Source organism: Balearica regulorum, chromosome 19 (assembly GCF_011004875.1).
Source record: "Balearica regulorum gibbericeps isolate bBalReg1 chromosome 19, bBalReg1.pri, whole genome shotgun sequence".
In the NCBI taxonomy this organism is placed as follows: Eukaryota; Metazoa; Chordata; class Aves; order Gruiformes; family Gruidae; genus Balearica; species Balearica regulorum.
The window spans coordinates 6,650,877-6,678,278 of record NC_046202.1 but is presented as its reverse complement, the minus strand read 5'-3'; the positions used below and the strand labels follow the sequence as shown (position 1 = coordinate 6,678,278).

Below are 27,402 nucleotides of genomic sequence, written 5' to 3'. Positions count from 1 at the left end.
ATCTGCACCAGCGCAAGGTTTGGCTCCGGTGAACCGCTCCATCCCTGTTCAAACAGATCTAAAGCAGTTTTCTGATGAGATTAACTCCCTGAAATGTGGTAAGAAATCTCTGCTTGGGGTGCTTTCATCTCTTGCCCATCAGCTGCTATTCTCCACCAACACAAAGAAAATAAATAAGCTAAACTCCTCTCCTGCTAACCATTTTTTAAAAATTCACTTTTAGTGTTGCCACGTCGTGTAAATCAACTGTATTTTCTAGATGGACTTGTGTTTGCTTATGTGCCCTCCCTTCGGAGGAAACAGTGCTGGAGCAAAAATATGGAAGCCTGAAATAATCCCAGCGGCAGGGATAAAGTGCCATTCCTGCAGGTTTAGATCATTTCACAGTGCTGCCTCTGTTGATTGCAGAGGGATGAGAATGACATCTTGCTGCTGAGCATCACGTGTGAGGTCCTGGTGGGATCCAACACTGACCAAGCTCCATCTCCAGATACCTCATCTCCGACCGACCCATCCACGAGCCGGCGGGATGCCGCGGGGCTGACCTGCAGCTCGGGCGCTCCAGGCTGTGCTGCTAATTAAACTGAATGAGTTGCACAAAGCAAAAGGAAGAGTTGGGAGAAGGAAAAGTTGGTTTTGTGGTTGGATTCTGGAGTAGGACCTGGGGGTTATGAGCTTCTGCTGTGTGTGTGTGTGTGCGCAATGCCCGCATGGAGGCATGCTTTTTTGGCCTGACCCAGCTTTTACTGTTACGGCAGCTAAATCTGGAACAGAGGTGGCGATACGGAGGGAGCAAGCAGCAGCAGCAGGTTGCAGCAGGACCGTGGTGTGTGGCGAGAGACGTGGCTTCGCTGCCCGATGCTGGTGGGCTGTGCTCAGCTCTGAGCAGAGATCGGGAGAAAGCCCTCGGCAAAACAAAAGGGGCTGGTTTGTGGGTGAGATTAGCTTGGCCAAAAGGGTTTGCAAGAGCTGAGCTCTAATAGAAGGTGTATCGCCCTCGGGAAGCAGGCAGATGGGGTCTCAAGGGTCTCTGCTGGGCATCTCGCATTCGTCACCCCTCCAAAACCCACGTAATGGGCAAAGCATCTGTCCTACTCATTTTGCAGAGGGAATGGAGGGGCAGAAAGGCTGAGCATCCCCCCAGTAAAGGGGAAGGGGAGCGTCTGCTGGAGCAGGGAAGGTCCCAAGAACAGGGGTGGTGGTTTCTGGAGGTGGCAGAGCTGCGAGGAGGGCTCGGGGCACCTGCTGGTTATCTCTTTCTGAACATGCATGTCGGGAAAGATAAGGGGAAAAAAAAGGAAAGCAAATTGAGTCTGCTTGTCAGCCTGCTGGCCCTCAGAAGTAGGTTTTTCCACCCTTCTCTACTTGTCAGTGGTGGTTTTGGATCAGCCTGTGGCACCTTCAGAGAGAAACAAGGTTTTTTTCTTCTTGTCTAATGTCGTACAAAAGGAGTCTTTCCTTAAGCATGATTCCCTGGCGTTTCTTGGGGGGAAGAAGGTCCCAAGACTTGTTTGGTGCTATCGTGTGTCAAATGCCACTCCAGCCCATGGCGAATGCTGTGCTTTACCCGCATCTCGTGTGCGAGGCTGTAGGTGTCTGGTTCACCACGGGCCAGTTGCTTCTACACTTGGAAACCAGCCCAATGACTGTATTAGTCACGTCTCGGTGCTGTCTTGATATTGAAATCAGCTGTTTCGTGGCCAGTTGAGGAATTTCAGGCCAGGGTTGTGGATGTCTCAGTGGGACCGTAGCAGGGAAGGGAAGGCTTGGCTCGCTGGCGGATGGGGCTGCGCAATGAGCTCATCCTGGCTTTGCTCTTGCTCAGCTCGTCGTCTTGCATCAGGTTTCAGCAATTATTCAGCCCTGCAGTTGTATCTGGAAAACGATATTAGAGAAGTTGGTCCTGTGTCCTGAAGGCTTTTAGGGTTCTTCTTTCTCTGCTGTTAACTTCAGGAGAAACTGGTGGTCAAAAATATTAATGTTGGCTATTTTGAAGTTGGAAAATAAATGTTCCTGGCATGTAACGCTGGAGCTGTGGTGAGAATTTCCAGCCAAAGACTGTTCTAGCACCTGTGGAAATATTATTTGGCTACAGCATTTCATGGGGTCTAGTTTAGTTTTCACAGGAAGGCTCAACCACCCGCGGAGAAGGACGAGGGATTAGCAGGGTACTCCGTTACTGTCGGCACTTCTGGCCTCTGCTTCTGGCTGGGGATGCTTCCTGTGGTGGTGTCACATTGTAAGGAAATAAGGAAATAGCCCAGGGCATGGAGACAGAGGCTTTTCTTGCTGGGTGCTTTGCTGATGATGTTCCAAGGTTTGTGTGAGGGGAGGTTTAGGCTGTCCCTGCAGACTACATGAGCAGAGCTCCTAGGCAAGTTTCCCAGGCGCAAAACCTGCTCCAGAAATTGGCTCCTCACAGCGAACAAGCAAAAGTCAGCATGAGCCATGGGCTCGTGCGTGTTGGACCCCGCTGGTGTGGGCAGCAGTGTTGGGGGTCAACAGCCAGGTCTGGGGGGGTGAAATTCAAAAGGATGCCAGGAGTTACTGGAGGAGGAAGGATCTGCAGTACAGTTAACAAAGGAAAAGCCAACAGCATGTACTGAGAACAATCTCAAGCCATGGGATGGAAGGGCTGACCAGCTAACATGCTGGATGCTACAAGCCTTCATCCCAGAACTATGCCATGGAGATTTATGTCAGCACCTTTGCTGGAAGCACAGGCTCTTCTATCTGAAAGAAAACCAGTGCCAAAAATCACAGAGTGAAGCACTAGCTGTTCTTTCATCCTTTCATCCCTTACTGTTGCTCTCCAAAGAGGAAACCCCTGGAGCCTGTCAAGCACCCCCATGCCTCAGTGGAAACTCCTGCTTTGGCTGGTTCCAGACAGGATATCTAATGGTTGAGTCAGTGGTGCCTGTTCTGTGCAAACAGTGACTCTTTGCTGGTGCAAAGGCTCTACCTTCCTAACGAGGGAACCCATTTGTGTGGAGCTGGGTGTTTGGGAGATGCAGATCAGCCCCAGGTGGAGGAGGAGGCAGGGTGCTGTGCAGGGCATGGTGGACCTCACTTGGTGCAGCTCAGTGGAGCACCATGAACCACAGCTCACTGCCGACACTATTTTCTTTTTGTGTCTTGGCCTCTCTGACCACGCCAAACCAACTGTGCAAGTCCAGGCTTTTATCCTCAGTGCCAGGGCTTGGTTGGAGCTCAGTCGTGCTCCCATGGGTGTGAAACAGAATAGGAGCTGACACAGGAATCATGGTCTCCACTGTAATCCTCTTCTAGAGCTGCCTCCTGACTTGTTACTGGGACTGACTGGTGGTCCTTTTGGTCCTCATCCTGGACCCCAACCCTACCTAGTGGGTAGAAGCCACTGGTGGAAGGAAACTCCTAATCAGGTTGGGAGCTACAAGAAGTAAAAGCCCGTACTGAAATCTGCATTGCATCAGCTAGAAGTGCACAAGCTCTGGCATGACTCAGCAGTGGAAGCAGCAGATTTTCGATGAAGCCGTCTCCTGCAAAGTGAGCTTAAAGCGTGGTTGTTATCACACACAAGTGTCAGCTAACAGTGTGCTATCATCTGCTGGGCATTGCACTGCCACAAACCCATGACGTGCTGAATTTCCTTCACAGAAGCTTCCTGGGCAAAGGTATGTTTTCTGTCTAGGTCATCCCGAGTTCATTTGGCACACGCTGCCAGCATCTTCGCTGGGAAATCAAATATCAACAAGAGCAGCTTAATGGCCCTGACTGTGAAACAAAGCAGAAATATTCTCATTTTTAATCAGAGGGGATTGACTTTGACACCTCTTACAGCTGAATGAGATATACTGCTGCCTTTCCAAGCAGGAGGCAACCCCCCGGGTGGGCAGGAGGGGATGTGCTTGCTTCTCCCTGCCGCCCCCCAGCCTGTCTGCCTTGGGGGTGCTGCTGTGGGTTTGGGGGTGCAGACAGCACCTCTTCGCCCTTGTAGAGGTCCCAGAGCCTGCAAGCAGGGCAAGAGGCATGGAGCACAGCAGAGACGCTGTTTATTTTCCGTGTCTGTCCATCACCACAAATGAAACCTGGGATGAATTTCTCTTCTTGACCAAGTGCAGGGGTCTCTGGCCACGCGTGGGTTAAACATCCCTCACAGCCACCACCCTCAAGCCCTTCTGCAGGGATGTGTGGTGAAATGAAGAGGAGGATCTTAATAGCGCTTACTGGAAATGTTTGCTGGCGAGTTAGTGCGCTGGCTCTCGCAGGGCAGAGCGCTTCTCGGACCAGCCCAGCCTGCAAATTGCCTGTGTCTCCTGGGGTCTCGTGCCTGCTTTTGTGCTAAATTGTCTTCTGCTGATCTCTTAAACTGCATTTCCCTCTGGCAAGCTGATGGCCACAGCGTGTCCTGGCTGTTGCTTCTCAAGTTGTACCCTGTGCTGCTGTGAAGGGACTGGGGAGGAGAGGGCAGTGGCAGAGAAGTTTTGCTTAGCAAAAACCTGTATTAAGTGGTCTGCTAATCAAAGCCCTTTGGCTTCAGTGGGGCTTAAACATGTGCTTGTAGTTAATCAGGTATTTAAGTGGTTTTCTGACTTGGCAAACATGAGATAAGATATCCCGAAGGAGGAGGAGGAGAGCAGAACTGTGGCCTCCCAACTAAGGGTGTTGGTAAATGTGGACATTAAAGGCAGAAGGCAGCAGTGTGAGCCTGGGGATGTGGGTTTAACTTGCTCAGACTCAGTTTCTCCATAAGACACTCTGCATATACCCTGCAGAGGCTTTGGGGCATCAAAGATGACAAGAAGGGCAGTGGTTAAGTGAAAGAGGGGATGAGGTGGGATCAGTGTGTCGCAGTAAACGCACCTGAGCTGGCAGAGAAGGACAGAGGAAAGGTCCCACCAGCAGCTGATGAGCTCCGGGGACAGGCATCTCCTGGAGAAGAGGGCTCTCATGCTGCGTATCCCCTTGGCATCACATGCTTTTAGGCACAGCTCCTGTGAAAAAGGCATTTCACAGCCTTGATTAGGAGTTAATTGGATAAGTGGGCGATACCCCTACTTTTCCCTAGGCTGGACGTGTGTGGATGTGGCTGGTTGCAGAGCATGTCTGTTATCATCCCGTAATTAGGGGGATAGCTCTCTGGCTTGGCGCGGTGGGTATGTTTGTGCAAAAGCTTGTGGTGGGTGTTTAATGAAACTGCTTCTGAACCGCCTGGTGGGTGTTTAATGAAACTGCTTCTGAACCGCCTGCTGTCAGTGTCTGGAGGGAAACAAGCCGCCAGCTCCAAGTCTAATTCATGAAATGGGATTGCTGAGGAGTTTGTCCCTTCTCTGCACTGCTCAGACAACCCCTGCCCTCTGCATGGCTTTTGGGAACACGTTGGATGGTAACCTTGGGTGTGCATCTCCGTCCAGTGGTGGAAGCTTTTTTTTTTAATCACAATCCCAAGGGCATGATGGCACATAATATATCCTTTTCCCTTCTTCCGGGTGAAGTGAGGAGTGCCAGCCCTCTGTGTTGAATAGCATCCTCCTTGATTTCTTCTCCCTGCTGCAACCTCTTTGTACACACGTTTATCTGGTTTTCTTGCTGGGTAGTTCTTCAGCGGCCGCTTGTTCCCAGTGCCGGCTGCATCTCACTGCTCATTAGGTGGCCTGGGCTGGTGTTGAATGTGTCTCCATATAAATACACAGCATTACAGTTACCATGATTATTATGCAAAGCATAGATTATTCTAGCGTACAAGTGCGTTATGTATTGATTTGCCATTGCTTTGAATCCCATTATATGAATCTGCTTTATTAATGGACTTTGTCCACGTTTGAGATTAACTGTGATGCTGGATTTGCAAATGAAAGAATTGAAATTCATGTTGTCCATATTAATTACTTGTGTGATGCTGGCCTTCTTGGCAAGATGTTAGAAGCTGTGGAAACCTTTTTTATTCCATTCCCGTTGCTCTGTCTTAAGTAAGAAAACGAGTTAGTTTGGATTTGTTTGTTTTGCTCCTTTGCCGGAAGCCTCTTTTTACTGTTGAGAAGATACCAAGAGTAGAAAGAGGCTTCATCCTTGGTGTGGAATAGTCTGTTGTTAACTCAGGATAAGTCTGAATGCAGAAAAGAGGCAGGGAGGTTTTATTTCGATGTCGAGTTCAACCCTATTTTGTTATCTCTTGCTTTGAGCTAAAATCTACCTGTATCTTGTTCTCTCATAAGGTTTTACAAAATCTCTAATACATGTCTTCTCGCAGCGATATGTAGCCAGATTCTTGTGTTAAGTGCAGCAAGGTAGCTGGAAAGAGTAACTCTGCTCTATTTGCTGGTAGAAAAACAATGATGTACCCAGATTTCAGGTGTCCGTGTGCCTGCAAACCGAGGCTGAGATGAGAAGACCTGCTGTGGATCAGGGAATCAAGATTGCTCCTTCAGCTGCTTTCAGGCACTTGACGCTTAGGTCTGGCCAACGTGGAGATGCCAGTGCAGTTCATTCGGTGCACGTTTGGGTGAGGGGAAGCGAAGAAGACGGAGCTCTGTTTTTGGGAGGAATGAGGTAGGGCATGAAGCCTCGGGGCAGCAGCAGGACCAACATGGTCGCCTTGTGATTCAGCCATGTGTTTGCTTTCCAGAGGTCCCCGTGGCAGCCCAAGAGCACGGCAGTGCATTGGAGATGTATTTGGCGTGCTTTGGGTAGCGCCAGTGGTGCACGTTGTGGTGTCTGGCTCTTCCATTGCCGCAATCTATCCAAACCCGTTTCTGTCCCTGCGCTTCTCCCACCCAGGCTCCCACGGTGGCATAAATGGCACAAAAAAAGGCTTGATGTGTTTTGATTGGAGTCAGCTGCAATTTGTCCATTTAAATGAGCTTTTTGTAAGGTTCAAATTATTCCGTGGCAGCCAGTTGAAAGAGTTGATTGAATATTTCTCTCTCTCAAAGATGTCTTAAATTACTTCCCTTGAATAACCTATTCTGGAAAAGAGCTCTGTTGAGGAATCATTGACGCTTATTTTTACTAACACCTATATCAATAAGATCTTAGGTTTTATTCTAGCACCTATCTGCTTTGAAGGATCCCAGAGCAATTGTCGAAGCATTTGTATAGTCTTCCATTGCTGAAATTCAGTCCCTTTGAAGTAGAGCTTACCAGTCACTGAGCGGTTACAATACATCCCTCCATAGCTAATGCAATAATAATCAACCCAGCGCTTGGAAGTGAAACCAGGTTTTAGATAGCAGTTATTGGATCGCAAGCTCTCATTGTATGGGCAGTAATGGATTGATTACTTTTGGGTGCTGAGGGGGGACCAGGAGGCTTCCTGGTGATACGGTAACATCATTATCGATGCTGCAGGTTCAGTGTGATGTGTCTGGGAATTTCAGTACTTGGGGATGATGTGGGAGTGTTTCCCAGTGGTTCGTGTGGCTGTCTGCACGCTCACTGCTTAGCAGGGCTGCGCATCAAAACAAAACCCCCGTATCACATAGGTGTGGGTAATCCCCATCTCAGCATTTTTGGCAGCGCTGCGAACACAGACCTGATTGATCCCCTGAAATTATCAGGTTTCTTCTTCCATCATTGGATTGCAATAGCTCTCCTGGCTGAGGAGAGGAGGGGAGATCTTCACAAAGCAGCATTTTGAATGGGTAGAAAAGCAAAGGTGACTTTTCAGCCGTGATTTGCAATTCCTTCTGTACTTGGCTGCATTGGGTTCGCCTTCTCCTGGGAGCAGCTGATTCCGCTGTGCTAAGAGAGGGCTTTTCACCTGGCGGGCAGGATTGGGGATCCTCCTTCTCCCTCCAGAAGGAGACCCGTGCTGACCTCCTCCTGAAATCTCTCATGGTGCCAGCTGCTGGGAACAGGGGATGGGGCTCAAGTGGGCTGAGGCAATAAATCCTGCTTTCCCCTAACTGGAGGCTGGCTCAGCAGAATTAATGCCAGAGCCAGGCAGCTCGTGCTGCCTTGGGTTAATCTGTGAAGTAAGGGCAACTTGGAGAAAGTGGCTGGATTAGAGCAGGATAGAGTGTGAGGTGAGAAATCCCCTTCTCGCATCTTTTCTGTTTAGAAAAGAGGGTGGTCCCCAGCGCAGGGCCAGCTGAGGCTGGCTCTCCTGCAGGCTTATCGTGGTTGTCCATCACATCAGCCAAACCTCAGCTCTAGGAAAATCCAGCTTCTCCCAGTGTCCTCCTTGAGATCCCAGCTGGGCAATCCTGATGGCAGCTGTGGACCATCTGTCCTCCTGTCCATCTGTCTGCTGCCATGCTGGGTGTCCCACAGCCAAGTCCTGGTCCTTCCCTTACTGGGGTCTCTTCCTTCCCCTGATACTGTTTCCTTAAAACTTGCAGGACATTAATTACTTTTGAGAGTTTTGCCCCTTTCCCATAGTTGAATGAGGCTGGCTGACGCACAGAGTTACCTGGGGAAGGACAGAGAGGTGGAAGGACAGACAGACAGCACAGTCGCTCAAGCCTTGTTGCCTGTCTGATTCATTGTTAAGGTTGGGCCATCCGAGTTGACCTTTTTGGACTCTTTTCTTAGCATAGCCCTTAGCAGAGATATTTCCAGGGATGTGTAAAGCCAGGGGATTTGGCTCATTACTGTTAATGAAACGCAGTGCGTGCAGGTGGGGGATAAGGAGCAGATTGCATGAAGTGCTCATAGATGCGGCGTTGCTCCAAGAACTCTCGTCAATTGTAGCGTGTGCGAGGGGAGTCGTCTGTAATTTCAAACAGGGAAAGATGTGTGATTGTGAACGCTGCTCTTGTATCAGGAATTGTTCACTTACTGTATGCCCAGACATCGGGGCCGTCTCCAACAGGCAGTGGAAATTATGAAGGCAAGCAATTCCTCCCCATCTGACAGTGTCATCTTCTATTTGGAAACCTCTTCCCCTTTCCTGCAAGGATCTCAGTTCTGCCTTTTTTTTTTTTTTTTTAAAATGTTCCCGTAAATACTTATTACAAAGACATGTGTGAGCATTTAGTGCATGTGAACACATCGTACAATATCTGCACGCACAAATAAAAGCCTTTGGTGCCCATAAGGCATCTACTGTCACCTTCTAAGGACAAGAGTTGTTTGAGCTCCCGGTTACCTCCAACACAACAGCGGGGGCCTAAAGCAAGACTCAGAAATGTAACTAGTATTGATGGACGATCAGCTGCAAAACAGATGGGGCTGTTCTTTGGCTGGGTGAGCAGGTACGAAAGTCATGCAGAGCTCTGCGCTTGCTGTGCTGGAAAACAAAGGTGAGAACAGTATGAGTGGGATTTTCCTGCTCCAGTTGCCTAAACATGAAATGTCTAGGATAAGCTAATTAGAGGGGCTTTTCTTGGCAGATAACTGATAGAGACAGCCACATCCAGAGACTGACTCAGCCCAGCTGGCTTAGAATAGGATGAATCATCTTCTTCATAGGAATTGACAGTAGACTGAGCTTAGGCGACAAGCCTGGATCCTTACCTGGCAGGAGATGAGATGTGTCCTGTCCTGTAAGTGCATTTTCTGACAGAGATCTCAGAGTTTTTCAAGGGGAAAATATGGGTTTTGGTTTTTTTTTTTTGCATGTGGGGTGGCAGGGGGGAGAGAGGTACCTAGCCTTCATCTTGGGGATCAGGGACTGACCCGTGCTGGGGCACGAGTCCCTGTGCAACCCCTGCTGCCTTTAATAGTCAAAGGTACTGGTCACAGAGCAAAAAGAATGATAAATTGAAGTTTCTGCTTCTGACCTGTGGTTTGGATGTTCCAGCTGGCATCTGGGTTGCTCCAGCAAGCTCTTTGAGCAGACACATGAGGATGGAAATGGCAGATGCTTGATTAAATTTGTTATATTTCCTTTTACTGCTTCATTGCGGAGTTGTTAATGGGAGTTCCAGCAGCAGGAGCCGAGTTAATAGGGTGGGTGTCTTGCAGGGTTGATGCATTAACCTTTTTCTTTGGATTTTAGCCATGTGATGTGTAGTTGGCTAGCAGGAGATGAGGAGGCCATGACAGTGGCCCTTTGGTGTTTGCACTCAGCTGTTAACAAACTGGAGACGCTGGTGTGTTTGCTCACAGCCTCGTCCACATCTTGCCCTTAGATATGCAGCTTTTTCTGCTCCTGTCTTTCCTTTGCAGAAGGAAAACCATGGGGGATCACTCTCCCTGGGAGTGTTCTGGTGCAGAGCAAAAGAGGCTCTTGCGTCTTAGGGCTGAGACTGGTGGGAGGTTGCTGCTGTCACCCATCCGTCTGGGGAGCTGGAGGAATAAGCGACAAGTCCCACCAGAAGCCATCTGGTGCAGGCTCTGTGTGGCCAGCAGGATCCTGGCTTGGGGTTGGAGCCCCAGCTGGAGCGACGGTCCCAGATTGATGCATCAGGTTGGATGGGAAACTGGGATGCGGGCAGCTCTGGCTGGTTTAGAAGGGATGCGTGAATAATATTTTGTGAGCTTAAGACAAACACTTGTGTTAAAGGCAGTGATGGATCTAAATTGTTTGAATTGTTCAAAGCAACTCCTGGAGTCACCTTCCTCAGATGGTGTTTCCGAGCTTTTTTCTATACTGGGATCCCACTGGCTCTGTAAATCAAGATGGGATGGGTAGCTGAGGCCATCTCTTCTCATTAAATATCCACAGGCACTTTTCTGAAGAAGTCTGTTAGCTGCGGTCTGGCCAAACTCCAATTGGGTTAATTGCATTTGCCTCGCAGTTTAAAATAAACGCAGTGCATTCTTCTGCAAATCCCTTATTCGCAGTTGTTTATTATCTGGATGGCAGCATCATATCTCTGCCCATTAATCCGTCTCTCCAAGTTTCTATAATTCCAGCCTCCTGGAGGGGGTTCAAGCTTCCACCATTTATTATTTGAGTCAATCTGCCAGGGAAATGTTTACTTCTTCCCTGAAACATTGACTCTGTTCTCAAACTGCAACCTCACTTGAGGCTTGAATGAGCAATCGTTGGTTCTAAACCAATATTAACCCTGTTAAATGGAAAATATCCCACATCTTGAAACTCAGTTTTTTTCATCATTCTGGTGGATTAGATATAGAAATTTGCAGTAGCAATTTCTGGTTTGTTTGGAGGTTCCCAGGGTGCTTTTGGCGATGCTTCATCCAGATGTACTGGTCACGGCCAAGCTGTGCGTGGCTGCTAAACGCTGCCTTCCCTCTTTGAAGGTGCTAACTTGGGCATCTTTGCATTGCTGAGGTCTGTTTTTTCCCAAAACCTGTTGGAATGTCATTACCTTTCAGATGCTTTACTCCTCTCTCAACCCATGAAATCGGTTCCTGTGTTAAAAAGCTGTTTGGGGAAGAGGAGGACGAGATGGATGGACAGCATGACTATTTCAGCCTTGTTTCCTTAGGATACCCAGTTAAGAATTAAGCTGTTTATAGCATGTGTAAAACACCTTATTGCAATGTATAAACGTATGGTTTATAGGGGTTGTACGCAGGTGACCAGAGCTGTTAGGCTGCAATAAATGCACCAGGCAGATAATCTTTCCAGCAATGCACTTCCACATTGCACGGTCTTATCTCATAGGAAAGTAAAGCAGCACCAAACGTATTGGCTGTGAAGCAAATGCTGGAGGGCTCATCATGTGCAAAACAGGTGGAAGCTGATCCTAGACGCTGTGGCCAGCCATGGCCGATTGCAGCTGGCAAATCCATAAATACCAAGTTTTATGGTGGCTTCCTAACCTCATAAGTCAACCAGACATTGGAGGATTTGTGATGGAGTCGAACATCCTAAAGATCAAAGGCAAGAAATATTTTGTTTGCTTGTTTTCAAGGGGGTACTTCACAAAGCATGGGGGTTGAGCAACTAAATATGTCCTCCATCAAGAAAACCAACCCCGTCGCCTTTGAGCAACCCACGTTGTGCTCGCTGTTGAGTCACGTCTCACATGCCTGTCTCTCTGAGCTGACCTTACTCACTGCATTGCTAATGCTCACCTCATGAAATCATTTTTCCCAAATAAGTTGCTGCAGATGATTGATTGCCCACAATATTAATCCTTCTCTTCCTTCATGCCCGACCCTTGTTTATAATACCAACCTCTCCGCCTGGAAATTCATTATGCTGCCCTGGCTATTAGTGGAGATAAGAAACAGTTTTGGAAGAGATGCTGGCCAAAATAGCAGCTATCAGGATATTTATGAGCAGCCGTGATTGCAAGAGCTCAGGGTGATATTTTACACAGTAACCTCATTTGGGCAGCCGGTAACTGCATTCGCTCTGCGTTAATGAAAGCAGCAACAGCATAACCTGCTTTATCGTATGACTTCTCACACGGACCTGCTGAATTTTCCTCTAATTGCAATGCAATTTGCAGTGATAAATAGTTTAATAAGTGAAAATGGGCTTGACTTCCGTTGTGTATGGCTCCTTGTGGCTTAGGAGAGCGTTACACAATGCTGCGTCTCATGGAAACACAACTTGGAGCTTCAAAAGCCTGTTGCTCAACTGTTAGCTGGTGTGCTGCATTTTTTGACAGGCAGGAGCAGGAGAACAAGAAGTTGGTTTACCCAGCATTAGGGAAAGATAAGCCAGGGGTACAGCTCCCAAATGCCTTGCATTTGTTTTTTCTTATTCAGTGGAAAATGGCATTGCTTGGGTAGTGTTGGCCCGGGGAAGTCAATGATGAGCTCTTAGTTTGGGCTGGTTTTGGGGTGGAAGGGCTGTTTCTGTGGTTGTTGGTTGCAGAAGGGACCCAGGTTGAAGAAAGCATCTAGCACAGCATCAGCTCTGTGGGGCAGCAGGACTGATGGGCTCTCACCTGGCTTGGTGTTTTTCCAAAATAGTTGGGTTCTCTTACGTCTTTCATGGCTGTAGCTGAGAAGCTTCTATCGCTGGCTGCCGCGGAGGGAGGCATTACGTTTTTCTGCTGGACTTCTGCTGATGGCAGGGAGGATGCACAGCAAAGTGAATTTAGCAAGACTTGCTTTTCTACTTAGTCCCAACGTGACCTCCTCTCCCTACTCCTTAGTCTTGCCTGGCAAAGCAAGGCATTAGGCATGGTTTAGTAAGACAGAGCCAGGGGCAGCAGCTCAAGTTGCAGGGAGCTGCCTCACGTCAGGGTCAGCGGCTTCTTCGCCGGTGCTTTTTGATCCACTCGCAGCCTTTGGGTTGCTTTCAGTCACTTCTGCATTCCTGACTTTCTCTGCTTATTTTGTGTCGTTGCTCCCAAATCCTGCTCAAGTTGGGCGTTAGCACCAGCTGCCTTGTGGGGGTAGATGTGCTGTTGGACATGCTGCTCTGAAATGTCCTCTCTGCCGCCTCCTGCCAGCGCCCACGGGGATGTCAGGACTCGAGGTGACTCAGGGGTGCAGAGATGTTCCCCTTCTCCTGCCGCGCGTACGCAAACCTTCCCAAACCGTCTTGGCACTGTGCAGGGGTTTGGGTTCACACTAGAAAAACACCCCTCCAGCCTACACGACGAAAGCCATGGTGCTGCCTGGCTCATCGGTACCATCATTTGAAACCCTCACACCCTGCCTATTGAAAGTTGCACTTGCTATTCAGGTAAAGATCCCCTGGGAAACGGGAACGTGCTGAAAAAAAACCCAAGTGACTTGAGCCAGATGCTGGGCGTTTTCTCCAAAGCTAGTGATTCGTGATTTGCTGCTGACAGCATGAACTGGTGTTAAGTTATTAAATTGCAGATGAGCTCATCACTTGGCCTCGAACAAGTTTCAGCCTTGAGTAGCTTTAAAATATTACATGTGGTGGAAAAGAGACAATGCTGGTGTGGCAGAGAGATTTAGGGAGCAGCTGAGAAAGACATCTGTGCATAAAAAATATGTACCAGGAGAGAGGAGGGAATACTTCATGTGAAAAATGTAAGCTCTCCCAGGAGAGAGGAGGAAAAATTTTCCGATTTATTGGTTCTATGTTTTAATTTTAGCTTAAGAGAAAATTGTCAAAGTTTTGAGATGCTTAAAGGGAAGTGGCAAGATGCTAAGCCTGGTTTGATCCCGGTGTCTCGAGAGCTGTGTGTGCAGGATTACTTCTACCAAGCCCCAAAACCAGCTCCTTTGGTAGTGCGTGGTCTTTGCCAGCGATGCCATATGACCGTGGGCCAAATTCAGCTCTTGCTTGATGTTTGCTTAATCCTAATGTTGAGCTCTACTAGACTGGGAAGGTAACATCCACGCTGTTGTTAGGAGAGGTGTTTCTCTCCCTGAAAGAGTGGGAGATTGCTTTGAGGATCTCCCTGCCCTACATTACCTGCACAATTTCAATTTCTCCCTTTTTTCCCTCTTGCAGAGGAGCCCGAGCTCCTGAACCCACATGGTTCTGCTCAGTTACCTGTGGATCCATGCGGTGCCGAAATACATGAGGAGGAAGATGGTCTCGAACAAAGGAATTAATTTTTTCCAGCCTAATTAAACCCAACCATGCCGGAGCAGTCTTGGTGGGCTGGCCTGGCCGTCACAGTGCAGCTCCTGGGGAGCACAGCACGTGCCCTCATCTTATCATCTTAGCTCCAGATCTCAACGCTGAGATTAATTCTTTTCTTCTTTTTTTAAGTGCCAACTTGGCAGAAGCCATGGAATAGATCAAAAATCGGTTCAGCCTCTTTTTTCTTTTTTCTTTCTTTTTTTTTCTTTTTTCTTTTTTCTTTTTTTCTTTTTTTTTTTTCCTTCTTGCAACCAGTGAGCGCATTGGCTGGTTGGGTTTTGTGGCTGGTTGGATTTGTTGTTCTGGGGCTTTTTTGGTGCTCCCGGCAAGGGAGAACAGCCCCATATGTGTGGGTTTTTTAACTGCCTTGGCTCTTTTATACCAAATGACGTATTTGCAGTCAAAGCGTCAGCAAAGCCAGTGTTAACTCAGTCAGTGCTGTGGTGATGCCCTAAAAATAACAAGGAAACCAGTACATCGAAGACTTTGCCACCTTGTTTGTGGCACGAGCTGTAATTGCACCCTCTGACTGCTACAGCCGGTGTCTTAATATGGAAGATTTCTTTTTGAAGTGCAGATGATAATTTTCAGCCTGTCTGAAGTCACAGAGCATCGGCACGTACAATGTGCCTTCCCACGCGGTTCACTGGGGCCAGAGCATCTCTGAGCTCAGGACGGGCTCCGATTTATTGCAGGGTGCCAAGGTGTTATTGGCTTGTATTTGCTGTATTAAAGCACGGGGGGCAGGAGAAAGGGAAATTTTCATGTAAGTTATTAACAAATCGCGTGTGGCTGTCAGTAGTGAGCTGCAGACTGCGACCCTGGAGCAGCCGAGCTCAGCGGGCCTCGGCCGGGGGACAGTGGTCTCAGGGCTGTTAACACGCACACAGCTAAGCTGACCGAATTGCAAAGTGTTGCCGGAATTTAGGGGACAGTCCCCACCCTCAGCCGCATGTTTCTGTCCCCGTCTGTGCCCTGGGTCTGACAGGGATCATGAATTTCTGATAGTTGAAGCTCCTGAATTGTATTTCTGTTTTTCTGTGCGGTCTTTATTCATGTGTACGTGTACACAGGGAGGTTACTCAGGTCTGTGATTATCTTTTTTCCTTTTTTTTTTTAAATTTTTGTTTTTATTTTTAGACCATATAAAGCTGCTTTCTTACTGCCATGTTGATTTTTTTTTTTTTTTTAAATTTCCTACAACAGCAGCTATATCCATCCCTTTTGCACTTCTGCTTGTTTGGGTAACAACTGCATTTAAACCACGGTGCGTTGGCTGTAGCACAGGTTTGAGATGGACTCCTTTCTCACACCTGCAGGGCTTAACATCTCACTGAGCTGCTCTGCTCGGCTCTGTAAGGGAGATAATGCCTCTATGTCATGCTTTCCTTTTAAATGCATCGCTTCTAAGTGTGAGGACTTGTTGTTGTGGGTGATAAATGCAATTTGTGTTCGTGAGATGCTCTAATGTCCTCACATGACAAGTTCTGCAGAAGTGCAAAATGTTCAATAAATAACAACTTAGTCGAAACTATAAATAAAATGAGTCAGGAAGGACTGCTTTTTGCAAGATGATGGTAAATAAGATTGTCCCAGCCCTGTGCTGTGTGTCTGACACTTTTCAATTTTTCCTTTTTTTTTTGTTTTTTATTGCGTCACTTAGCCAGACTGAGACTCCCATATGGCCAAACAGCACCTTCCTATGACTGGCACCTTATAAATAACTTTTGTGTTCCACTTTCCCCAGCTCCACCCGCCAGCACCCCTTGCCCTCAGGGTCCCCTCCTATATTTCATCCCTGCAGCTGGTTGGTTTTCCCTAAGAAGAGAACCAGACCACCAAATGCTTTCCCCTTTATGCATGTTTCTTGCATTGCTCATTCCTTCTTCACCTGAAACTTCCATCTCATTTTTGCAGCTCAGCTCTTTTCAGCCTCAAATTCTTTCTAAAACTGGGCCAGTTTGGTTTGATGGCACCACGACTAATACCTGGGAGCACTGCCGTGGCTGGGCAGCAGGCCTTTTCACCCCCAGAGACATGTGTGTTTTCATGAAAGTAATGAAATTCCTCATGCCAGATGCCACCAGCTCTGTGGGAGGAGGACTTGGCATTAGACACAGTTGTGGACAAGTCTCTGTCTCCAGTGTGGCTGTTCTTGGGGGACAGCAGTCAGTTTCCTCAGTGCCAGTGGAGATACAGATACGAGGAGTTCACCATTGCCTGTTTTTTAGTGGGTAGTTGAAATGATTCCTTGTTTCTGCTCTGTTTTGGTTCAAGAACCAGCAGTAGACACTCAGAGCTGGACCCGCTCTCGTAGCCAGTGAGGGTTTGAAGGACCAGAGGTTGTGGCTTCCTACACAAGTGTTTGCACTGATGCAATGCTGGTGGTCAGTTCTTCCTTACCAACTTACCTCTCTGCTATTCAGTGTTGGCTGTCAACCAACCGCTTCCACGTTGTTTTGGCAGTGTAGGGGCCTTATCTTTCCGAAATGCACGGCAGGATGGCAGGCAGGTCTTGACGTGGATATGTCCCTGCCCACCGGGTCTCGTAGTCATCTGGAAAGTGTAAATGCCTTGGGGTAGGTGTGGTGGTGTCTCTGCTATGGGAAGGTGGATGCATTACCCAGAGGAGAGATGAGTTTCCTGAAATGCAGTAGGACCCCATGGTCTTCATTTTGCTAAATCCCATCCATACTGAGTAGAAGAGGCTGCCTCTGGGCTTCACTCTTCAAAAGCAGGGCTTTGAAGAGAAATACAAACCATCTTATTCCTGTCAAAAGGCAAAAGGGAAGTGGCTTGCTCAAGCTCACCCTGTAAGGTAGAGCTGGAAAATGAGCCAGGTCTCCAGGAGCTCTGGTGTTGGACGAGACCTTGATGGAGCCACTCTGGCATGGGGTTATCCTATGGGGTGGCTGGTGGACCTCACTGCAACATGTCTTCATCTGAGAGGAGTGCTGTCCTGTCCCCTGATCGGCTGCTGCTGAGGGACAAAACATAGTGGAAATAAAATATTTGAAGTCAAAGGAGTACACTATATATAACCTTCCCCTCCTTGTCCCTGTGCACTAACATGTTTAATATAATGATGAGTTCTCTGCCAAAATTCTTCAAATTATTATGTCTAAGGATTGAAAATCTTAGAAAATAGCCTTGGAGGGGACCTCAGGAGGTCTGCGATCCGTCCCTAGGGCAGGATCAGCTCGATCTGAACTGTTCCTGACACATCCTTGTCCAGTCTCCAACAGCAGAGCCTCCACCTCTTCCCCAGGCAACCTAGTCCAGCACTTCACTCTTCCCGATTCCACCCCCCCCAATTTATCCTCCTGTTTCCCTCACTGCAATTTTAGGCTTATTCCTTCCTCCCTGTGCACAGCAGACCCAGAGCACATCTACACTATATTTACTCTCCAGTTTCATGCTGGTCAGCTGTCCTATTCACTGGAGTCATCTTTGATTTTACCTTGTTGCAAGCACACTGTTCGCTTGGTGGATTTACAGCTTGAGAGAAGCACGAGGGTGTTCATCCTGCAGCCCTACCGCCTCTTTGCAGAGCAGATAAAGCACAGGAGCGCAGCTTTCCCCAGGGTGACATGCTCGTGTGTCCCTTCCTTGTGTTGGGTGGTGGTGGGGATCACTTTCCTCCTGTCTTCTTCATGGGGAACCACCAATGTGGGCTAATTTTAAGATCCACGCTAACACTGGCTTTTGCAGCCCACCTAATATTGCTCCTTTACTCTGATTTCTGCAGGATTTAGGAATGGAGTCGACCTCTCTGGATGATGTCCTCTATCGATACGCCAGCTTTCGAAACCTGGTGGATCCAATCACTCATGACTTGATCATCAGCCTCGCTAGATACATCCACTGCCCCAAACCGGTAGGTGCCATGGTCTCATCGCACCTCCATAACTGTGCTGGCTCGGGAAACCACTCTGCTGGGAGTGCGGAGCTTCTGCCTGAGTGCCAGGGAAAAAGCCTCCTGGTTACTGCTGTGCTTGTGTGTCTTTGGACCAAGAGGACCTGCTCAGAGAGTGTGGTTTGATTGCACAGTATTGGGCTTTCCAGCTGACTAAGCGACATTCGCCTACTGTTAGTATTTTGGGTGTTAGCACTTTGTTTTGCAAATTATTTCTCCTTTCTGCCACTTTATGTTTCTGTGTTAAAGACCTTACCCCATCAGGAACGCGTTCTGCCTCACAAGGGCAACAGACCGTTCCTCGCCCTTGTGTGATATTTATCATGACCCCAAATGACGAGAGAGTCCTTGGCTGTGCCTTCAAGGCCAGGTTCCCAAAAAAGCGCAGCCTCCATGGGCTGCCAGTTGGGCTCAGACATGAGCAGGTTTCACTGAGCGCAGCCCTGGGCTTTTAAAACTCTTGGCCCCATTTGCTCACTGGCAGCTACAGCAGCATAAGGGCTTTTGAAAATCCCAGGCCAGCTCCCTCCCTTCTCTTCCATGGCAAACATGACTCTGCGTGGTGGCCAGTGGCTGTTTGGATAATTAAGGTTTCTTTCCCCAGGCTTTCTTTTAAATAAGCAATATTGTTGGTGTCTGATTTGCAGAGCAGCGTAGGCTTGGAAAGGTTCGAAATGTCTGATCTCTCAGGATGCGCTGGATGAGGAGGAAGATGAGTGAGAGAGAAGACCAAAGGTACCAGCCAGTGATCACAAGAGATATAGGTGGCATCAGATGTCAAGGGATTTTTGAACTCTTTGTCCTCCCGTGCTGCAGTTCCCTACCTGTAATTCTGGGAGGACGGCACAGCTATTCTAAATCGGGGTGAGGTGTCCTGGCACTATAGTTACAGTGATGTGTCATGCATCACAGATGATTTGGTTATAGACATCCAAGATATGCACCATTCAGAGGAAATACCTTTCTTCTGCAAAGTGCCGTGCAGGCTGTAGGGCGAGCGGGAGCTGTAGTTGGTGATGCTCCCTCGACTCCTCTTGAAACTCCCATGAATGGGCTTCCTCCTAAAGAGACGTTTCTGTCCCTGTTTTGTCTTGTCTGGGTACAGGTCAGAGTGTGGTGGGAGAGCTGAAGGCTCATCTATCGTGCTTGTGGTTTTCCTCTCCGCTGCCCATTGCTGGTCAGGAATGAAGGTTGTATTTGAAACAAATGATGTGAATTGTAGGAAGAGGCTGAGTGATATTTGCTGGTAAGCCCAAAGGAGGGTTTGCAGAGCTTCCTGATGGGGACATCTTCACCCTAACAGCTTCCCTGGGAGCATGGGAGCTGTGTGGCTCCCCTGAACTTGCTGTCTGGAACAAATAAGCTACCAAAAAGTTCACTTTGAGCAAAAATGAAGCCCTTCCACCCCCATAACCTGCATTCAGCTCTGGTCACACTTGCAGATGTGATGGAGCTCTGTTTGAGGGCCAACAGGAAACACCTCCCAGGCTGTGTTATTCCCAACAATCTCTTTCCCCATCCTCCAAACCCTTCCCATGCCTTTTTGTCCTTGGGAAAGAGCTGCCTGGAGCAGCGCCATGGCATCAATCGTCCAGGTTCATTGCAGCATGTAAGACTTCACATGCTGACGTAACCTGGAGTGGGGAGGAGAGGTGGAAACGCCCCAGGCAGGGGTGCGTGTCTGACGTTTGTGGGTCCATCCCTTGTGGTGCAGAGGGGTGCAGCCCTTCCTGCGGTCCTCCCGGGGGGAGCAGCACCGCCAATGTCCCAGTCACGTCTCGGGGGGGACATCTGAGCAAAACCCAGCTCCCATTGGGGATCACAGGGTGAACCCCAGATATTTTTTGGATGTTCCTGGGGGGGATGTATGTATCTCCCAGCAGGTCCCAGCAAGCTCACCAGGCCTCTGAATTTCTGCCAAGAGCACGCTTACTGCACTCTGTATCCTTGGATTTTGTTGTGGAGAGGGGGATTGTTTGTTTGGTTTTCCCTCCTGGAGACAGCAAACTCAGACCTAGCTCATCTGTTCTCATCTCTGCTGCTCAACTGCAAGGCGTTTACCTATCTCATGCCTCCTTTTGATTTGCACGTGGCATTTTTAAGCTCTGCTTGGGAAGGGCCCATCCGTAGGCGTGATGTGCCTGGTGCGATAGGGCAGGGGTCTGAGCTGGGACCTGGAGGCATCGCTCTCCTGTACTTACTGCTAATAATGGAGTTTTAATTTCCTGTAAGTGTACAAAGGATAGAGTCATTCACTGCCGTTTCTTGTGGATGTTTTACTTCATAATAACCTCCACCTGTATAAAAATGGGGGAAATTGCTTTTTTGAAATATTTAAAGATTTCTTTAATGTTGCTGAGAAAAAGCTGCAGTGATGCTCGGGGTGTGTCTGCCTGGGCTATGGTGTGAAACTCGCTTTGGAACTGCTTCATAACACTTTCTACACTCAATAAACCGTGTTGGGAAGGGTGGAGTGGGTGCAGCAGCATGCAGACATGGCTCGGGGATATCAGGGACCCAAATCTCCATCTCCAGACTGAGGATGGATGTCCCATGTCCTACAGCATGAGCTCACGACGCAGACGCATCCCTGTGTTGTGTAGTGAAACCTCTGCAAGGATACCAATATATCCCTTTCCTTATGGAGAATAAAATCCTTTCCTCTGTCCTCCCCCATGGGGCAATGAGATGGGAAAATGGAGAAACCTATTTTGACGGGCGTGTTTCCAGGCAGAGAGGCCCCATTCCCCCCGCTGAGGTTACCCTTTTCCAAAGCATCGTGACTAAGCTGGTTTCTCCTCCACGTTTTGCCCTGGGAGACTAGTGGTGAGCTGCAGCCAAGTGTGCGCTCCGCACTCCTCGTAAAAATAACCCGAGGCCGCTGATGCAACGGTGAACCGCTCCGCTGCCGAATACCTGCTTTCGCATGTCTCTCTGTGTGTTTCTTTTGGCACTAAATGCTGTGAAGAAGTTAGTGCCAGTGTAAGCACAGAGATGCAAACTCCTAATACTGAATTTTGGGCTCCTAGCAAACTGTGATGGTAAAACATGCAATAGCAAACCCAAGAAACACCAGCCCATGCAGCACTGAGGCTTTTCTTCTACGTGAGATGCTGCTCGTTGGATGCATTTTGTCCTCTCCTCCTCCTTTGCATGCCTCGGGGTTTGCACCATGCCATGGAGTTGCTTTGGCGCCGGAGCAAGGGGTGGCTTCTCCGGGCCCTTACAAGGCTGCCGCAGCAAATGCTGGCAGGTGGCAAGTGTTCGCGTGAGAGCAGCGACAGCTGTATTAGTACAGCAAAGAAAATCTCACTGTGTTCTGCTGTGCAGTGAGGCGCTCCACCAGAGAGCCCCAGGGGGTCACAGACGGTCGCTAAGCCCTGGAGCATCCCTGGGAGATCGATGGGTGTTGCCTTAGAGAGGAAAGCAGGGATTGCACTGGTGACAGACAGTGAGTCCAGTAAGAGCGGGACCGTGCTGCAGCTCCTGGCCCATGACGTAGCCATGCATGGGCTTTGCGTGCCACCGGCTGTGCTGTAAGCACTCCGTTTCTTTGGCAGCTCAGGATGCTGGGTGAAAAGTTAATTTCATCCCAGTGTTTGCTGGTGGTTTTCTGACACGCTGATTTTCTTTATTGCCCAAAAACCTGCATGCCTTAGTCACCTGGGTTATTTTCCAGCATCCAGTCCTCTTTCCCCTCAGACTTCTTTCCCTCCCCACAGTTTCTTTGACAGAGACTTGGCAGCAGTGTACGAGAGCAGGAGAAAGCGCAGGGCCAGGAGTGTTGCAGAAGTTCTGACTTTTTCTCTGCCTGCTGAAGGTATGCAGTACATCCCATGGCACAAATAGACATGAATACGTAGGTTGAGGCAGCTGTGAACTTGCCCACATCCAAACGGAGGTGGGACAGATGAGGCTGAAGAATGGGGCCGACCTGGACCCTGGTCCCTATTAACCTTGGGGTTATGGGGTTCTTGTTTTTCTCCTGGAGGGAGCACTTCCCTGGCTTTCTGTGCGTTTCTCTTTCCACTCAGCCTCTATTTATACCACCCTTAGCTTAAAGGTGACCCCTTGGTCTCTCCTCTGAGCTAAAATAAAAGTTGAATCGTTTTTCTGAGCTCTGGGTAAACACATCCTGGTCTGTATGGCCAGAAAAAAAAGTTGGCCTGGGCTCTCCAACGTGGCTGTGGCTCAGCGCAATTCAGTGGACACTTATTCCAGTGAGTAAATTCAAACCAGCAGCAAGGCAAGAAATGTAACTTGTACTGGAGGAGCCTGGAGCACTTTGAATGAGCCCGAGTGCGGAAATCATTTGGGTGAGCTTTCGTATGGATGTCGGGGTATGTTGTGCAAAGGCTGGACCGTGCCTGTCCGGACCCCGCTGACATCCCAGCCTTCCCCGAGGCACTTGTGTCGGAGCGGTTTTGCTCAAGGAGTCAGGTGAAAACCCTTTTCCAGATCACTTGGAAATCAGGGTTTGGATTTGGTCCCATCCCTATATAAACACAGCATGCAGTTCAACCCAACCCGTGGCTCTTGAGTACCCCTTCCGCGAGGGGCCGTGCCATGCCGCAGCACGACCACGCGGTGCCTCCAGAAATGCCGATGGAGCCGTGCGAGAGCAACTGCCCAGCTCTGGCTGCGGCTTGCTGGGTTGTTAGCTGGTGGGGAAGCTTCCAGATCGAATAAATGCTGCCGTCGCCCATGAACGTTGCGTTGAGTGGTGCTCGTAGATGTTGCACTCCGTATTTATCGCTTTGTGCAGCTGTTGTAAACCTTGGGTGTCTGTTGTGCCTTAAAAGAGGCAGGTTTGCTCTTCAGGAAACTCTCAAAGAAAGCGTGCAGCAACGCTTCTCCAACGGGGTGTTTGCACGGGATCAAAGACATTTGAACAAGTGTTTTCTTCCCCATAGCCGTGACCTTGGCGCAGTCTTTTATCTTCCAGGCTCTCTCCAACCCCAGTGCCCGTGGAAAGGTGCCAGCTGGGTTCCTCAGAAAGTGGCTCAGCCCCAGGCACAGCCCACAGCCACCCCTTTCCAAAATGCAGGTGCAGTGTAAGGAGGCAGTGGGTGCTGCTGGCCCCCGGCGTGATGTCGGTCTGTCCCCATGAACAGGGAAAGGGGACAAAATGCTTTGGCAAAGCTGCATGGTGTGGGACGGAGCTGCCGTGACGCCCCGTATTTTTCCTGCAGCCACTCAGGTTTCCAGTGGGAGTTGTTCCAGGCAAAGGAGCTGAAAACACGAATGCGTAAGGAGCAAAGGGCCCCCATAAAAAATTCACAGCTCACTTTGCCAGCAGGAATATCTGGCCATAAACTATTGGAAAATTAAACCAGTTTCTTTTTCCACAGACCAAAGCCACATGTATGGATGACTGATGGCCGTGATAGGGAGTGAGTCAGGCTTTCCTCTGGTTTGAGGACTTGTTGAATGTGGGATAAGCACTGAGCGGAGCCAAGAGGAGAAGAAAGTGAAGCCTTGGGCAAAGGCTGCTTTTTTCCCTTGTGACCTTGGGGTGTTTGGTTGCACCAACTCTTACCAGCCTGGGGATGTACCGTGGAAGCTCCTTCAGCCCCTGAAGGCTGCCCAGAATAAATCCAAAATGAGATTTTTGGCTTTTCTGATCCCCATCCTGCTGTTTTCTGTGGAGGAAGGCTTTTCTGCTGGTTGGTGGCCAGGGAACAGCTGGCAGAGCAGCTTAGCAAACTGCTGTCCCAAAGTCCGGCTTTTCCTGCCCGTTCTTCTGTCGGTGCCAGGACCTCTTAGGCTGCAGCTCCACTAAGATGACAGATGAAAGATGAAATCCTGTTTCCATGTAGGGTGCTAGATATGGGGAAACATCTCAGCGTGGAAGCTGTGTGCAACCAATAACATGGGCTTGGCTTCCTCACCGAAATTTGTAGTTGTCCTGGTTTTCGGCTGGAATAGAATTAATTTTCACAAGCAGCTGGGACAGCTGACCCAAACCAGCCAAAGGGATGTTCCATACCATATGATGTCATGCTCAGTAGATAAGGGGGAAACTGGCTGGGAAGGAGGGATCGCTGCCTGGGGATGGGCTGGGCATCAGGTTCCGGGCAGTGAGCAAATTGCATTGTGTATCACCCGCTTTGTATATTCTTTTATTAGTACTGTTGATGTTGTTTTCCTCTTCCTTTGCTGTCCCAGCAAACTGTCCTTATCCCAACCCATGAATTTTACCTTTTTCTTCCGATTCTCCTCCCCATCCCAGCAAGGGGGAAGAGGAGCGAGCAGCTCCGTGGTGCTCAGCTGCCGGCTGGAGCTAAACCATGACGGTAGTGTCTCAAGCTATATGGTGACAGCAAGGTGTTAGGGAGGGTGTTTAAAAACTCTTCTAATAAATTGGTGTAGCCAGGGGAGGTGATGTGCTGGTACTGGAAGCAAAATGAATTTTGCCCATGTAGTTCTGGATAGAGTGAAGATTATTTTCTTGTTCGCTTCTGTGTCATTTGAGAAATATACGCTTAGCTGCATCCCTGGCTCAGATGTCTTTTCCTCCCTGAGCTCTAAATTGATCAGGTTTGCAGTATGGGTTTGATTACATGAATTGTCACCCATGAAAACAAGAAAGAATAGAAAGAAAAAGTGGTTATTGTGATCTGGATGAAATAATTCTTTTCTAACCCTTCTTTCAGCCCTGTGGTATAAGGATTTAATTTACAGATGGTGTTGGGTTTTTTTTATGCCCTGCATTTTTGAAATGTGTTAGCTTCTGATGAAGCTGTGTTGAAGCTAAAATGAGCATTTTTCCTCTTTCTTACTATCCTGCGTGCTGTGACATGTGGCTAAAACTGTATTAATAAACTCAGTTTATACAGGACGAATATAATCAGGATAGCATGACCACCAGCTCAGTGCCTTTATCCCCAAACCAAGCCCATAATCAAGCTCCTCCACCATGTGTGTTATTATTTGATGTTGAATTCAAATTATCATTCCAAGTTTCTGACATCACACTTGTTTTTACAGCAGTACGAGCTGAAATTATAGGTATGAAGTGATGACACATTGAGGGACACAAGCACAGGCTGTTGGGTGAATGTGTCAGTCTCAACGAGTTTCTTACCTTTCCCTTTTACTAATAGACGTGCAAGGAAAATGCGTCTCACGTCTTTTTGCAAAGGACTTGAATACCAGATGCAAAGTGCTATGAGAGCACTAAGTATTATTTGTTCTTTGCTGTAAGAAACATCGTAAAGGAAGCTGATCTATGAATAAAAACCCTCTAAAACCCCAAATATGTGATATAAAAGCAAAGGGGGTGATGGGGATTCAACTAAGTCAATTGTATTCTGTATTAATGACTGTTTGGTTTGTTTTTTTTTTCCCCTCCAAGTGTGAAGATCACTTTTTATGGGTATTTAGGACATCTGCAATACATTAAAATATCCTGCAGTACAGGCTGCGAAGCTCAGACCACACTAATGATAACTCTGGTTCTTTCCTAACTTAATGTGTCGTGCCCTCTGCTCATCTTCTCTTTGCAAAAATAGAGATGTTCTCTAAAGCCTCTGTGAGCTAAAGCTGAGCAGAGTGCCTTGGAAACAGGGGAAAATTGCACTTTGCAGGTTTGGGGTTTTTTAATATTAAGGCTAAAAGGGAATCATGGTGAGGTCTAGACGGGCTGTGATGGTACCGCTACTGGCAAATTATTGGTTTCGTATGTGAAATGGGACTGTAGAGGGAGAGGTGATGAGCTCTGCCTCAGCCTCCTTGTCCAAACCCCGTGTGATGCCCCTGCTGTCCTCATCCCTCCCTGCCTGGTGGATTTGCTCCGCAGCACTCACCCCGTTTGCACGTGGGGATGTCGAGCAATTAATCACAGGCTGGTCCATGGTGCTGTTCTGCTGGCATCTATTTTTCCTTTTTTAAAAAACCACACCTCACCAGCATCAGCAGGGAAGTGGCAGGATGCAACCCTTTATTTAAGCACACCTCACGGTGTAGGAACCCAGCGAGATTATTCCTGTCCTTTAAAAAACCCCACATTAAAATGTCAGGTAGATTAACTATATTTCAAGCAATAGCACCTTATAAAAGATGCTAAATCTGTATTCCTCCACAGCACCGGTATCACGGCCATAGAATGAACTGGCCTCTATTTCTGCAAGATGCTGTATTTTTTTTTTTTTTCAGGGCGTGTGTGTGTAGGGTTTGTCTGCCCTTAACCCCTGGGCTGCTTTGTTTTCCCTTCTCCGAGGCACTGTGTGATGGGGTAACCCTCCCCTCCTTTCCGGCTAGCTAGTATCTCTCTTGGATGCCTGGGCAAATTTATGAAAATTATGGTCTATTTGTGAAAATTAGGTGTCTCTTTACAGACTTTTATACCAGTGATGTCTCTGAGGGAAATTCAGCTTGTGATGGGAGTTAAGCTGTTCGGTGCAGAAAAGGCAGGTTTGGGGGAACAGCCTGGGGAAGCCCACCTGGCACACCCTGTTATCAGTGACATAAAAAATTCCTTTGAATTAAAAAATATTGAGATTTTTATGGGATTGGGCTAAGGCATGGCAGCATGAGCAACTCTTACTGTGGTGTGGAGAGACAAAGAAGTCTTTCTCACGTTCCCAGCTACCTAACTGATACCATCTGGGGGTCAATGAATAGAGAATCTGTGATCTGAAAGTCTCTGAAATGCTGCAGCACAATTTGGGATGAAAGAGGCTCTATAAACACATGGCTATTGGATGAACTGCTTGAGCCTTTTCAAAAAAGAAATAAAAATTAAAAAAGTCTAATGTGGCCAGGGTGACTTTTATCAAACTTTTATTATTTTTTTTAATCTCTTTTGGCTTGCTTAAACCCAAAATCTCAACGCTGTCTGGCAGAATTGCCGGGCCCCTTGCTCCGTTCCCATAATAATAAGACGACCTTTCCTAACCACTGCATAACCATCTGCAAACCCTCCTAAATGCTGCAGGATGGATTTTGCAATGCCTCCAAAATGTCAGGTCCAACATGAGCCAGCGAGTGATGTGTGAAGCACTGTGTGTACAGCTTCCCCTCTTCTGCCAAGCAGTTGAGAGCATCTTGTTGTCACCAAGAGAGCACCAGTAGTCAGTGATGGGCATCATCACACAGGTTGGAGCCATAGATGAAAAAAAGAACC

General features: G+C 48.3%; 1 protein-coding gene across 1 annotated transcript in view; it reads left to right on the top strand.

Annotated features, from left to right (window-relative positions):
* Nucleotides 1-27,402, top strand: part of LRRC75A (leucine rich repeat containing 75A) — a 94,628-nt gene that overhangs the window by 13,843 nt on the left and 53,383 nt on the right. Inside the window, exon 2 of the mRNA XM_075771505.1 lies at nt 18,108-18,236. Within this exon, the coding sequence (XP_075627620.1) occupies nt 18,108-18,236 (129 nt within the window). The remainder of the gene's footprint in view (nt 1-18,107; nt 18,237-27,402) is intronic.